This window comes from Camellia sinensis, chromosome 7, assembly GCF_055761805.1.
Source record: "Camellia sinensis isolate YWXY chromosome 7, ASM5576180v1, whole genome shotgun sequence".
Taxonomy (NCBI): domain Eukaryota; kingdom Viridiplantae; phylum Streptophyta; class Magnoliopsida; order Ericales; family Theaceae; genus Camellia; species Camellia sinensis.
Window position 1 is genome coordinate 90,564,321 of NC_138967.1, and position 15,493 is coordinate 90,579,813.

The 15,493-nt window shown below is 32.1% G+C and overlaps 1 protein-coding gene across 7 annotated transcripts; it reads right to left on the bottom strand.

Annotated features, from left to right (window-relative positions):
• Positions 1-613: 613 nt before the first annotated feature.
• Positions 614-13,810, bottom strand: LOC145795191 (alanine--glyoxylate aminotransferase 2 homolog 3, mitochondrial-like). 7 transcript variants are annotated; one of them, XM_082878645.1, is made up of 11 exons: positions 13,271-13,810; positions 11,283-11,462; positions 9,397-9,519; positions 7,184-7,231; positions 6,907-7,035; positions 5,968-6,001; positions 3,060-3,164; positions 2,843-2,919; positions 1,634-1,735; positions 1,392-1,484; positions 614-703 (listed from the first exon to the last, which is right to left on the bottom strand). In XM_082878645.1, the coding sequence occupies exons 1-3, from the start codon at positions 13,367-13,369 to the stop codon at positions 9,493-9,495; spliced, it is 306 nt and encodes a 101-aa protein (XP_082734771.1). In that variant the 5' UTR covers positions 13,370-13,810; the 3' UTR covers positions 614-703; positions 1,392-1,484; positions 1,634-1,735; positions 2,843-2,919; positions 3,060-3,164; positions 5,968-6,001; positions 6,907-7,035; positions 7,184-7,231; positions 9,397-9,492. The 7 variants fall into 7 exon arrangements, with proteins under 7 accessions (XP_082734771.1, XP_082734772.1, XP_082734775.1 ...); XM_082878646.1 differs by having other exon boundaries at positions 7,168-7,231; XM_082878649.1 differs by lacking the exon at positions 5,968-6,001 and having other exon boundaries at positions 3,060-3,120.
• Positions 13,811-15,493: the final 1,683 nt, after the last annotated feature.

Below are 15,493 nucleotides of genomic sequence, written 5' to 3' on the forward strand. Positions count from 1 at the left end.
ATGGCAAAATTCTTTAGGATATCACAGCTGTAAATATCTAGATTTAGTCAATACTATAGAATAGGAAAGTTTATATTTAGAATTAGAATTAGTAACTAAATAGTAGCTAATCAGTCCTCAGAATCAGTAGCTAATCAATCCCTTATTTTATGCCATGTATCTCCTATTAATAGAGGTGCTGTGTGTACATTGTTTAAATATGAGAATAAGAAATATTATTCTTTCTAGCTTTCATTCAAAATAATAAAATCTAGTTTTCCAACTAGTACCAAGCATGTAGATTTTAAATTTCTGAACAAATTTAATTAAGGCATTTCAAAATGGCCTATTTGACTAATCAATAAATTAATGGAAGGAAAATAACACGGTGCAGCTTTTAATAGAGTAAGTAGAACTTCAATTAGCGAACAATAATGCAAGACCCCAAATGTTCTAGCAAACACTCACATGGGTGTTGGTCCCACACCCATGTGCGTGGTAGATTTTTTGGTAAATTTTTGCGTATCCCTAGGCATTTTGCTCATTGGTGAAATATGGCAAGAGATGAAAACCACAAAAGAAAGACACGAAAAGGAGCATAATGTAACTAGGGAATCCTGGAAAACAAACTCACTTGGTAAGTCAACGAGAGATGGAAATAAGCTGAACAAATGATCCAAGAGACATCAATGCTAGAAGCACACTTAGAAACGATTTTTCTGATCTGCATCAAAAAAGAAAACAGAAAAAAAATATATGTATGAAAGTCAGTAATGCCCTTCACTGCAGATTAAGTCCACAGTATCTCTGAATGCATTCTTTTAGACCCTCCTTTTTGAAATTAAACATATGTGTTTGTCAAATTTTCCATTAAGCTCAATTAGTTTCAATACGAAATTACTATACCATATTTTGTTCCAACAAGGTTAGGAAGGCGCATAATAACTTTAAACATACAAAATAAGGTGTGGCATCACATAAGCAACGAAATTTATTTCTGAAGTAGCATTGACAAGACAAAAATAAAATAAAACTACAATTATGAATACCAATATATATGAAGGGTCTTGCTAAAAAGTGCCCTGGGACACGAAAAGTAGACTAAAAAATAAATTTGAAAACACAAGACACTTCTTATTAAATTCGATGCAGTTTTTATTGAAATTAATGCACTTCTTTTAACTGTTTGACCTATTTTCAAGACACTTCCTTATTTCAATCCCAATATTCAGCACTTTTAACATTTGTCATATACAAATATCAAGTTATAAGGACACAACAATTGCACGAAGTTACCAAAATATTTGATATACATGTTTCATATTTCTTCTTTTCTACTTCTAAATCTGAAAATCCAGTCAAATAAAAAAACTAAATCCTATGCAAAGAATCATGCCAATCTCAAATCATACCTGAGGGAGTAATGTCGGGAAATTAGTTAGAAGTTTTCTCTTGTTAAGATTTCAAAAGTCAGTGTAGCAGCAACAACACGGTCTAAAAATTCACTGCAATCAAACATTGGAAGAGTGATTTTCAAATATGATTTATCATATGATATGCATAAATAGAGAATAATTGTTAGATGAAATCATAATTTCATTTTTTCCCCACAAATAAACTATTGTGAAAGGACTACAAACTAAACCATCTTTACCGGCTCAAACATGAATGAATGAAGGTCCTCCTATTGCGATCAGCATCATGTAGAACCACCTCTCCAAAATAAAGAAAAAATAGACGAATTTCCTGAATAAAACTGTAGAATAAAAGAACAATGCTTACATTAGCACATATGTAAGCATAATGATGAGGGGAAGAACTAGGAGAGAGGTAAATATCAAGCACCAAAAATACTTCAACATTCCAAATAAATAGAAATTACAAGTTAATAACACCTGCAATCAATTTATGGTCATTTTTTTCCATGGTTTGTTTGGTTCTGCTTTGAATGAGAACCATCATGGCTCGAGCTTTGACAACTTCTTAAGCTAGACAAGGTCTCTTCTTTTTTTTTATAACAAAACAACTAACTCATTGCAGCAAGCAAACATATAAATTCTTCTCAAAGAAAGTATTTTCTCCCTCCAACCTAAACGATGCATTGTCCTCGATGTAAAAAACAAAATCACAAAGGTTATGAGATTACCTTAAATAATGAACCATGTCTATATATATATATATATATATATTTTTTTTTTTTTTTTTGAGCGTCAACAAAAAATTTATTAAAAAAGAAAAGATGAACCATGAACCTGCATGGGATTATTGCCAAAAACACAAGGGAAAAAAATTACAAACGAAAAACTAACAACTCCTAAAAGTAACATTACTTTTATTATTATGTTTATGGGTCTCGATAAATAGGGCCCTTTCAATTCAATGGACTCCTCTCCTCTTCAGGTGGGAAATTCTCCAAAACTGGTTTAAGACGTTGGCTAGTCACTTTAAAAACATTACCATTCCTGGGATTTTCAATCTCAACGGCCCCATGAGAAAAAACAGTTTTAACTATGAAAGGGCCGGTCCATCTAGATCTCAATTTACCAGGAAACAAATGTAGTCTAGTTTTATACAAAAGAACCTTTTGTGAAGGATTAACAATTCCTTCGAGTACAAACAATATTAACATTAAAAACATATCATATACAATGACACGGGGAGGACTAGTCAATCAACTAGATGCCCTTTTTTCTTCCAAAACAGCACACCTTTTCTGCTCCCTTATCAACAAAAATATGCAATCCTGCCTTTAGGCAATAGAAATATTATCCTTTATTCGATGAAAAGCTACAAACACAAGACCGTTGTGAGTAAAAAGGTATACACCTTATGTAGAGGGGTACAAAATTAAGATAAAAATTACCATCTTGTTGCGCTGAATTCGAGCAGCCCAAGCACCCTTGACAACATTGCGGTCAGATCTAGGGTTCTTGCTATTATCTAAGTCACCCAATATATTACATAAAAGGAACAAATAAGGAACAAAAGATGAGTAGTAATTAAAAGGAAAAATAAATAAATATTTGAAGAACAAAATCAAAATATAAAAGGACTGGAGGTACAATGAAATCTTGTCTAACCTTTGAGAGAGATTCTGTGGATGTTATGAGATGATTTCAAAGCAAACCAAGTCTTATGGGCCTGGTTGAGCAATTTATATTGTTGATGGCTCAAATGTAGTTTTTCTAAAAATTTAAATTAAATACATTAAATCACAATTAAATATAAATTGAGAGAATGAATATAATATCCAAAATTCCTAGAATAACTACGTAATTTTAAGCATTTATCACACCTCCCAACCAGCTTTAATTTTAGAACCTAGCAACTAAGGCGACTAAAATAAAAGCAACTACTCTAAACCACTTCCGCAAGAAATCACGATTGAATTTAGCACATGCAACAAGCCCTTAATCCAATAGATTACCCCTCATGGACGAGTTAAAGTCTCGTGTTTCCAAAGATGTTACCCACAAACATCCAAAAATTTCTTTACTAAAACGACTTCTTTCATTCTCATGCCAAGGTTAAAGAACCAGTCATGAATTTCACAACCTTAACAAGATAATCAATCAAAGTTCAAAAGACTAGCAGCAAGTAAAGATATTGCATGACTTTCAAAATTTGGAGTGTGTGAAAAAAGTTCAACCAACACAAACACAACCTTAGCCTTAAAGTGAAATATAACCCAAATCTCTTTCTGAAACATGCTTCGACTCAAATCTCACCAGTTATTGCACTCAACAAATAAATCACTCGGAATATGGTGCAAAAATTGCTCTCAATATATGCGAGTAGAACAATGTAAATCAAAGGCAAAATATCCCGCATACTAATTTTTTTGAAAAACGCTAATATGAAAAAATAAATAAATAGTCTCATGAATGGAATATCAAATACTGAGAAATAAAATTTCTAGAAATGTTACCCACAAACGTCAAAAATTTTCTTTACTCGAAGGATTTCTTTCGTTCTCATGCTAAAGTTCAAGAACAAGTCATGAATTTCACAACCTTAACAAGATAACCAATCAAAGTTCAAGACACTAGCAGCAAGTAAAGATATCTCATGACATTCAGAATTTGGCGTGTGAAAAAGTTTAGCCAACACATATACAACCTTAGCCTTAAAGTGAAATATAACCCAAATCTCTTTCTGAAACATGCTTCGACTCAAATCTCACCAGTTATTGCACTCAACAAATAAATCACTCAGAATATGGTGTAAAAATTACTCTCAATATATGCGAGTAGAATAATGTAAATCAAAGGCAAAATATCCCGCATACTAATTTTTTGAAAAAACGCTATAATGAAAGAATAAATAGTCTCATGAATGGAATATCAAATACTGAGAATTAAAATTACCACACCATCACCCCAATACATCATGTCCACTTGTAAACTATACCACACTCAAGATCAAATAGGACTTTTATTTGGTTGTAATGCTTGGGTTGAGGAATTAAGAAAAAATAATAAAAAGCCAAAGGTGAATAAAAAAAAGGACGTCTGAGAGACAATTGGCATAAAAATAAACACAATTAGAGCATTATTCCCAATGCCTTGCTCTTTCTATTACTTTTCTTTTTGTCTTTTTCAACTTCCTCTTTTTTTTTTCTTTTTGTTTTTTTTTTCCCTTCATTGAACACAATTTATTTCTTCTTCTTTTTTTCAGCTTTTCTCCTTTTTTTTTCTTTTTTTTTTTTCAAACAAATTTGCCATTGTCAAACTCAAATAATCCCAACATATCTACAAAAGTAAAAAGAAAGTATGGGTTGTGGGGTTAAACAAAGAAAGGCTAACATAAAAGGCTCAAATTGGTTTCTAATGGTTCGGGAAGTAATAATAAAAGAAAGAAAAATAAATAAAAGGCTCAAAGAAACAAAGATGGCCTAAAATCATCTCTCAAGAATTAGTATGGTCCTTCAACTTTCATGATCTCAAGGGAATAAAAGTGTCATAACAAATTGATTTATTCTCAGCATTCAACCAAAATGAAGAAATAATGAGACTAAACAACAAATTAATGTCCTTCCAAAGAAAATTAAGAGTAGACGTGTAGTAACCCTCCAATAAATAATTGGCACAAAACTCACAGGGTTAAAAGTCTCCACTATCATTCTTCAAGATTTTCAAGTCATATCCACTTATCAACTAAAAATCATATTCATGTGGCTAAAGTGCAGTGCAATTATTTCCAAATACGAACACATGAAATACTTTAACAAAGTAGCTAGCATATCAAACTTCAACACAATTTCTCAAGTTAAAGCAATAAAATACTACAAGTATGCCGAATCACTCAATGCATAGAACAATACATTACCATGCACACCTTTTTTTCTTTTTTCAAACAAAACAACTAACTCATTGTAGCAAGCAAACATATAAATTCTTCCCAAAATAAGTATTTTCTCCCCCCAACCTAAACGATGCATCATCCTCGAGGGAGTAAAAAGTGTGATAACAAATTGATTTGTTCTCAGCATTCAACCAAAAATGAAAAAATAATGAGACTAAACAACAAATTAATGCGCTTCCAAAGAAAAATTAAGAGTAGATGTATAATGACCCTCCAATAAATGATTGGCACAAAACTCACAGGGTTAAAAGTCTCCACTATCATTCCTCAAGATTTTCAAGTCATACCCGCTTATCAACTAAAAATCATATTCATGTGGCTGAAGTGCAGTGCAATGATTTCCAAATATGAACACACAGAATACTTTAACAAAGTAGCTAGCATATCAAACTTCAAAACAATTCTCGAGTTAAAGCAATTAAATACCACAAGTATGCCCAATCACTCAATGTATAGAACAAAAGAATACCATGAGCACTAAATTTTTATTTTTTTTTAACAAAATAACTAACTCATAGCTGCAAGCAAATATATAAATTCTTCTCAAAATAAGTATTTTCTCCCCCCAAACTAAATGCATTGTCCTGAATGTAAAAAATAAAATCAAAAAGTTAAGGAGATTACCTTAAATGATTACCATGTCTATATGTGCCATTGCCTGCAAGGGTTAGCGCCAAAAACATAAAGGAAAAAAAATACAAACGAAAAACTAACAACTCCTAAAAGTAACATTATTTTGAATAACATGCACAAATCGGATCATTGGAAATTTTGATCAATTATTTTGAACAACTTTTTGAATGGAGTAAAGGAAGTTGGAATCGTCGATCTCTAATTATCTAAAAACTACGAAAAGGGTGTTCTTGGTTTCTATAACGCGCCACAACAAATGAAACACAAAATTCCAACAAAATCTCCACAAAAGAAGAGATAAAATTGCATAAGATAATACATGTATTAGCAGTTCACTCTTTGCATGTTTTTTTCCACATGAAAGTATTAACAAAGTTTTTTTTTCCCACTTTTCCTTCCATTTCTTTTTCCCTTCTCATACAAGATCCACCGGATGCTTATCATGAAATATAGCCCAAATTATTGGAAAGGAATTTCCAAACCTCACACATATGTTGGAACACTATAGCAATCGCAATCAAATACATCACAGGATCAATATAAATAAATTAAATATTACATATATATATAACACCACGTATATCAGTATAACCAATTGGCCTATTTTTGTTTCATCATAGAGTAGTTGAAAAAGGCGTCATTTCAATACATTATGTAAACAAAAACCTATGAACTACTCAATTCTCAATTCAACAGCACACCCAATTTTCAAACAACACAATTCAAATAATTTTGGTTGAAACTCATATTAAATTGTATGAATCGAATCATGCATCATACAATTCTAACACCATACTAGTTGGAACCTGTAAAAGCAGTGTCAATAGAATTATTTTGATCAGTTACTCATGAAATACAACATCCATTTCCAAGGAATTCTAGCAATGTAAGTGAATTTATTCTTCAGTGATAACTGAGATTAGAAATTACATGGTTGTCGACTCTATTAGCTGGTGCCAGAGGCAAGACGAGATCTGCTTCCAGATCAGGTTGACGATATACAGGCACCCCCATCACCTTCTATCTCCATGCCCATGTTAGCTTCCCAAGAATCACACTCTGCATCACAACATCAAAAAGGATAAATGAAAAAAATAAAAACTAAAAAAAACTAGGGCCCAATGTAGTCTCCATTTCCAAGCAATGGCAGCAACATAAGTAAAGGAATTCTTGAGTGATAACTAAGATTACATGGTTGTTGACTCACTGCTCAGTTGAGGAATTCTTTAGTCTTCATCACTTGTGTTACTACTCGCTGCTCAGTTGCCATTGAATAAAAAAAGGTCTCCATTAATCGCCCAAAAAACACATGGATTTATTATATATAGCCCAACAGACATTAATTATGTAGCAACTACCACCAATAAACTACTAAGTGAATTTTTAGACCATGTTGTTGTAGAAGCTACACTGAAATTTCGAAATCTTAACAAGAGAAAACTTCTAACTAATTTCCCTACATTACTCCCTCAGGTATGATTTGAGATTGGCATGATTCTTTGCTTAGGATTTAGTTTCTTTATTTGACTGAATTTTGAGATTTAGAAGTAGAAAAGAAGAAATATGAAACATGGATATCAAATTTTTTGATAACTTATCCTCCTGTAACATCAGTCTTGCATTTGTAGTTTTCTCCATTATTGCTAAAGCTCCTGAAATGTAGAGAAGCAAGTTCCTCATGTCATCTTTTTGTTCTGTTCTTAATACATATATGTAATTTATTTTATTGGAATAGTCTTAGTTATAATTCGTGTAATTGTGGTGTCCTCGAGATATTTGCATATGACAAATGCTAAAAGTGCTGGATATTAGGATTGAAATAAAGAAGTGTCTTGAAAATAGGTCAAACAGTTAAAACAAGTGCATTAATTTCAATAAAAACTGAATTAAATTTAATAAAAAGTGTCTTGTGTTTTCAAATTTATTTTTTGGTCTACTTTTCGTGTCCTCGAGGCACTTGTTAACAAGACCCTTCATATATTGGTATTCATAATTGTAGTTTTATTTTATTTTCGTCCTGTCAATGCTACTTCAGAAATAAATTTTGTTCCTTATGTGATGCCACATCTTATTTTGTATGTTTAAAGTTATTATGCACCTTCTCGACCTTGTTGGAACAAAATATGGTATAGTAATTTCGTACTGAAACTAATTGAGCTTAATGGAGATTTTGACAACTAAACACATATGTTTAATTTCAAAAAAGAGGATCTAAAAGAATCCTTAGAGCCTGGTGTCAAAAGAAAATTGAGAAACTAATTGGCATGAGTAGTATTTTATTTTTGAGTTACGACTTATGTCTACAAATTGACTTTCCTACTCAACAAAAAAAATAAAAATAGAATCATCTTTACCGACTCAAACATGAATGAATGAAGGTCCCCATACTAGGATCAACATCATGTAGAACCACCTCTCCAAAATAAAGAAAAAATAGACGAATTTCATGAGTAAAACTATAGAATAGAAGAACAATGGTTACATCATCACATATGTAAGCATAATGATGAGGGGAAGAACTAGGAGAGAGGCAAATATCAAGCACCAAAAATACTTCAACATTCCAAATAAATAGTAACTACAAGTTAGTAACACCTGCAATCAATTCATAGTCATTTTTTTCCAAGTTTTATTTGTTTCTTGTTTGGTTGAAGGGCTATTTTTTATAAAATTAAACTTCTAAATAACTGAAAATCTCGGCGGTTGCCTCGCCCTCAATCTCCATCAACATCTCCAAATTACATGGACTACACTAACAGGAATTGCAATGTATGTAGAACTCTGAACGTGAAGTAAAAGCAAAATTAAATAAGATGAGACAAAAACAATACACATTTTTTAACAATGGAAAAGTGGGGACATGCATATAGGAGTCACCCAAAAAAAAAAAAGAAGCAACAACATTATTTAATGGGAACTGCATTTTTATAACTAAAATCTATGGTGGTAGTGATGGAAAATTATTTGTACATCCACAAGCAAAGATGTAGGCAAGTTGCAGCCTGCCATGACACAATATACATTGAATGCTTTGATTTTCAAGCTTTTCCAATAAAAGCCTCAGAGTAATACCAAAACAAAACTTGTCTCAATTCTATTAACATAACTTTTTTACCTCATAAGAGAAAATTTGGTCTATAAATAGAGTAAAGGTTTTCACTGTAAGTAGCGGAACCAATGCACATATTAAAGCTGAAACACATATTAAAGCTAAAATAGAACATGAATTTCAAAATTACTATACAGAGTGAAAATATTGTGACATGCATCAAGAATAGAGTCAAAGTGAAAATATTGACATCATGCAATGCTATAGCAAAATACACATCAAGAGAGAGAGGAGAGATAGTGACAGTGCTGATTAAGAGTTTGATGAGGGTGTGTGGTCATAAAGCAATCAATGGATAGAGAAATCAATACCAGTAAAAGAAGACCACTCTTTGAGATTGCGAAATCAAAGCCACTGAGCATTGAAAAAACTTGTTAAGTTGCAGATAAACCCTAGCTCTGAAATCTTCAACACACTTCATGAAGCTTGTTCACCTGATCATATTGAAATCACATAAACAAAAATAATCACAAGAATAATCAAGCAATTTTATACAAATTTCAATTAATCTCAAGCAATTTGAAGCAAAATTTAAGCAATTCTCCATCATCAGAAAGACGATTTCAGAAAAATAAATAACTAGATTTCAAGATGCATGATGGATTTCAGACGATCTCACACTTCTTCTTCTTCTTCTACTTCGTCTTAGGCTTTCAGTGTGGTTTAGGGGTTTCTGCTGATTTGTCTAAGGGTTTTTTTGTGCTTCGTCTTCATGTTCTCCATCAGAAAGACGATTTGAATGAGTCAATTTCAAAGGTTTTGGGTTTCTCAGATGGATAGAAGCTAGAGAGATCGAAAGGGTTTAGGTTTACGGAGAGAGAGAGCAGTGATGAAAGATAATAGAGAGAGAGGCGTTAATAAACTAAGGAGTGAAAAGAGAGAGGAGACCGTTATAAAACCCTAATTTTGAAGCGGTGGAAGATTAGCGAGAGAGAGGGGTCTAGAAACAAAGGAGGGAAAAGAGAGTGAAAGTTGTGAAACCCTAATTTTTAACACGTTACCTTGGGGGTAAGTGGAAGCAAGCTTCAACCAACCAAGCTACCTTAAAATGTTGATATGGAACTGAAATTAATAATTTATATATATATATATACTAGTGTATGCACGTGCCTAAAGGCACGGTATAAATATTGTTGAGATCAAAATGCAGTTATAATTTATACATATCATGCTAAAATCTGTAACTTTTTTTGATAAAAATACTAAAAAAATATAAAGAAATATTCATCTTATGGATTAAAATATAATTTATCTAATTTGTTGCACAAAAAAAAATTTTGAGGTCAAAATATAAATAGATGGTCCGTTTGGTTTGGATTTTCAAATAATTTTATAATTAAAGTTTGGTTGTATATTTTGAAAATAATTTTTACAAATTTGAAATTCAAAACTTATTTGGTTTACAGCTTTCAAAAATAATTTTTAAAATTTTCAATCTATATTTTATTACTTTTAGTCAACTTTTTAAATATTTTAATCAACATTTTTTACTTTTTCAGATCCATTCAATCTAAATACACTTAAAAATTATAAAATTTAGAGTAATGTTATAAAATTTACACTTAAAAATTTTTTAAATAATTTTTACAAATTTAAAATAAAATTTTATAATTTTGCATGATTTATGTATTTTTATGTATTTTAAGTATTTGAACTCAAATTATAGTAAATAATACATTTTAATTATTTTTTTATATTTTATATAAAATAAATACTAACAAAAACAAAAACATAATTTGTTCCCAAGAGAGTGAGGCAACGGTGGCGGTGGCCGCGACGGACAACAAAACACACTTTGTGTCCAACAGCCACAACAGCCCAAAAAAACAAAAAACAAAAAAAACTCTTCACCCCAACCCACCCATCAATCCTTTCTCGCTCATCTCACTTTTTCAAATTTCAAATTTTAAAACACACACTCACTCTTTCTCTCTCCCCTCAAAACACACTTTGCTACCCCAAGAAGAAGAGGCCAAATCTATAAAGGCCAAAAAAATAATCCTGCCATATTAAGTGTTTGAGATGTGAGTGAGAGAGAGAGAGAGAGAGAGCAAAGAGTATTTGGGCGGGAATCAAGTGTTTGGTACATTTGAAAGGATTGATCTTAACCATTGATATACACTTAGAATTAATTTAGCCCATTAAAAATCATTTTGAACATTTTTAAAAATCATCCTGCCATATTATATAGATTTACCTTTGCCGTTGTCACTATGTCAGGCACAATGCCTTGGGTCTCAAATCCCCAAAAATGGCTCCCAGTGTGAGCAAACCTAGATTGAACCTCATCGGCAATACAAAGCCCTCCTGTTTTCTTAATACTGCTGTATACGGCTGGGAAGTAACCTGGGGCCAATTCAATAATTCCACCCACTCCCTGCCATTTTAGAGAGTAGTTCAAATTAGACAATAACTCGGAAAAGGTTGTATTAATAGGAAAATGATATTCTCACACAATTTTCGTACAGAATTTAAGACAAAAATAATGTGACAATGACACTCTTGCAATTATGAACCATAGTGATGGGCATTTGACTATCAATGAAGGGATATACATGCGACACATCATTTTGCATAAATTTTTAGGGTGCAAATGACTGGGAAGAGGTTGTATTTAAAGTTTCACGTATGGTCCACTGAGATGAATAATTTTTAGGGTGCAAATGACTGGGAAAGTCAGCTCTAGGGTAATTTTTTTTTTTTTTTTTGTCAAGGAAAGAATTTTTATTTATAAAAAAGAAAAAGAAAAAGAAAAAAAAAAGAGGCGATTTTTACTCTTTGTCCATTCAGATGATCAGGGCTCTGAATTCATGTATAGAAAACAGTAACATGAATCCCTATGTATGTATATGATAGTAATCAAATTAATTGATTCAGAGAGAAAAAAACCAATACATGACATTAACATTTACAAGCAGCAGATACATTTAATTACAAACAGATTAATTAATACACACATTTGCTTATGTAAGAAATTTCTGTTTTTATGCTTTGATTTCACATACTTAAAAAATAAAAATAAAAACAGAAATATTGAAGAAGAAGAAAAGATACAAAATACACAAAGATGACATAGAGATCTTGTTGAGTAACATCTAAGATCTGTTTTGTTTTGTTGAAATGGATTGGAGAGAAGAATCAGGTGGCAGTGTAGATGTGGAGATGGAGGAGGACGATGAGGATGGAGTAGAGGACGAAGAAGAGAAGAGTGTGAATAGCGATGGACATGCTGTTGGTGTTGAGGCTCCCAAATTCGACAAGGTGGTTCTTACCAGGTATCTGGAACAGCAACCCCGGTGTAAACACCACAAACAACACCACTGCTACTAGCACAGGCCCCCAGTCCGCCATTGAAATTTACAGACAGACACAGATTATCACCAACTGAACTAACAACGACTTGGATTGGAGCTGAAGAAGAAGACTACTAGTTACGTCTGTGGACGTGAGGAGACTTACGTCTGTTCTAATCCAAATTCGAATTGACCAATCCTAACCCAACCCAACCCAACATTTTTTTTAATTAAAAAAATTCAATAAATTATAATCATAATATTAAACTTTAAATAAATACAACCTATACTAATAATAATTAATTGATATAAAGAAACTTTTACAAACTGCTAACTTAATTAAATGTGTAGGTTGCTAACTCATCAATATTTTTTGTTTACAAGATTTTTGTTAAAGAAATATAAATTTAAGGATGTTCTTAGTGGTACCAAAAAAATATTAAACAAAATGATGATGACAATAAAAATGAACAAGCTTCTATGTCCCTGGCAACAATTATAAGAAAATCCTCCATTTAACCTGTAAGGCTGTATTAGCCACGGAATTCTAATAAAAACAGGAAATCAAACCCCAAATTACATATGTATTAATGAAATGAAGAAGAAGAACAGAGAGAAGGGGAAAAAAATAACAAATAAACAACTCTAAAAATGTATGTATTCATGAAATAAAGGAGAAGAACAGGGAGAGAAGGGAAAAAATATCAAACCCACATCACACCAATCAACAAAATGTACATAACCTTGAAGAGCGAATGAACAATAAAGAACTGCAGGAAGCCCGAAATTGGGGTAAAATAACTCTCTTCTTGAAGACGACAGTGGGGTTTAGCCAAATCAGTCAAAAACAAAAACAGAGAGAGAAGGGGTGAAAAGACTCAATCGATCTTACCTTGCGAGAGCACCGTCGGTAGCGAAGGGAGCCAAATTGAGCAGCGTAGCGAAGAGCCTGCAGAATATTGTCTGTTCGGCACCGAAACAACGGGACCATCGAGCAGTGAACACGGACAGAGTGCAGAATCGGAAACCCTAGAGAGACAGTGAGGGCTTGATGAGAGAGAGTAGGAGTGCAACGATGATCGTCTCAATCGGGAGGAGATTTTAGGGTTTTGGAAGGCGAATTTGTGGGGGTTTGGATCGGAGCGAGGGGATGGAGAAGGGAATGTTGGCGGAGAGTCGACGCCATGAGAGAGAGATTAGAGAGAGAAAACGGTGAAGGACTTATGAATGTAGGGATAAGGATGATTTTCAGAGAGAGAGAGTGTGAACACCCATCTCATCTCTCTCACTCAACTAGAACACATTGAGAGAGTACCTGGAGAGAGAGTTAAGAGACGTTAAGAGACGTTTGGCAAGAGTGGGAGAGAGAGCAGACGTGGGAGAAAGAGTAGAGAGTGTTTGGGCGGAAAAAAAAATAATGTCAACCGTGGATATTGATTAAAAATTATTTCAGCATTCAAATAAAATGTAACATATTTTCAAAAATTGTTCAAATAAATACATTTGTCTTATAATATAGGTATTAGTTTTATCTTTATGTTTTTGAATATATATATAAGTTGTTTTCAATTTTTTTTTAAATAAATTTTTATTTTCTCATCTCACTCATCACTTTTAGCCACCACTCACCACAACTATCAATGAATGGCGAGTTCTGACCAAACTCCGACAACTCTCTAGCAAATGGGTGATCGTCGTTGTGATTTTCAATTATCAATTGATATTCTTCAGGTCATCTCATATTCTTCGACATCGTCCAACTACTAAATTCGACAAATAAGTTTGACTATCCATTGCTAACAGGCACCACATCTGTTCGCCCTTCATTTATGTCCATTAAATTTGGCAACTAATCATCGCACTATTAATTTTTTTATTTAAACCCTCTCATTCTATTTCAATGCGATGTTCAAAATTTTTAATGTAAATTTAAAATTATTTTATTTAAGCCTTTCAACTTCATAATCAAGTTTGCGTAATCTAATTTATAATTAAGGCCTTACACTTTTTTTCTCTTTAACATTTTTTTAAATTTATATATAAAAAAATTACTTTTTCAGTTAAAATAATTTTAAAATAAAAGAAAGTTGAAAATATTGAAAGCAAAAATAAATAAGTAAGATAAAAAATAAATAAATAATAAAAACTGTATATTTTTAATCTTTGATGAAGTCACTTTCATTCACTTTCTGCTCTTATTAATTTTTTTTTTCTTTTTATCTTTTTGTTCGTTATGGGGATATAAACTGAAGCAACGTAACTTTGAATAAATCACAAAAGTGAAATGATTTATTTATCGAATTTGTTGTCACTCGAATCGTTTGAATTTGTGCCAGCTGGACGATTGGTTTCACTTTCGTCTACCGCAGTTGTCATCCTGTCATCTAGATGACTAGTGTGAACAAATTCATGCAATTCAGACGGCACCAAATTAGATGAATGTAACATTCCTGGTCACGAAAATGGGTCAAAGATTTGTGGGGCGGGAAAAACCGAACCCCATTAGAGGCGAGACGGTGGAATAAAAATGATCTTCGTTAGGGATGAGGAATGGAAATGAAAAAAAATAATAATAATTGGAGATTGGGAACAGAGAGTGTAAAACTCACCCTTCTTGTCTTGTTGCCATTCCTATTTATAACTTCTCCAACTGGTTGGGGTAGGAGTTGGGCATTGGCCAGGTCGGACTGGACCAAAATTTTATCACTTTATAAGCAATTTGTGTTGAGCTGATGTAATCAATTTAAGTCAAATGTAAAATTAATAGTATAATATAATTTGGAATTCCAATTATTATTATTATATATATATATATTTTTTAAATGTGAGCGAACTAATTTTTGTGAAATAAAAATTGTATTAAAAAGTCATCAAATCTAACGTTCCAACATACATAAAAATATATAATAATATTTCACTTATTACAAATACTTTAATAATTAAAATATTATGTACTATAATATTATGCATTGAAGCATGAGGATGGAGCATAGCTCGCTTTCGGAAAGTTGAGATACAGGTTTGTAAAATTAATTTAAATTGAATAGATTACAATTGTCCCTTTTTTTGTGACAAATGCAAATTAAATAGGTTATAATTATTGAATCGATATAAT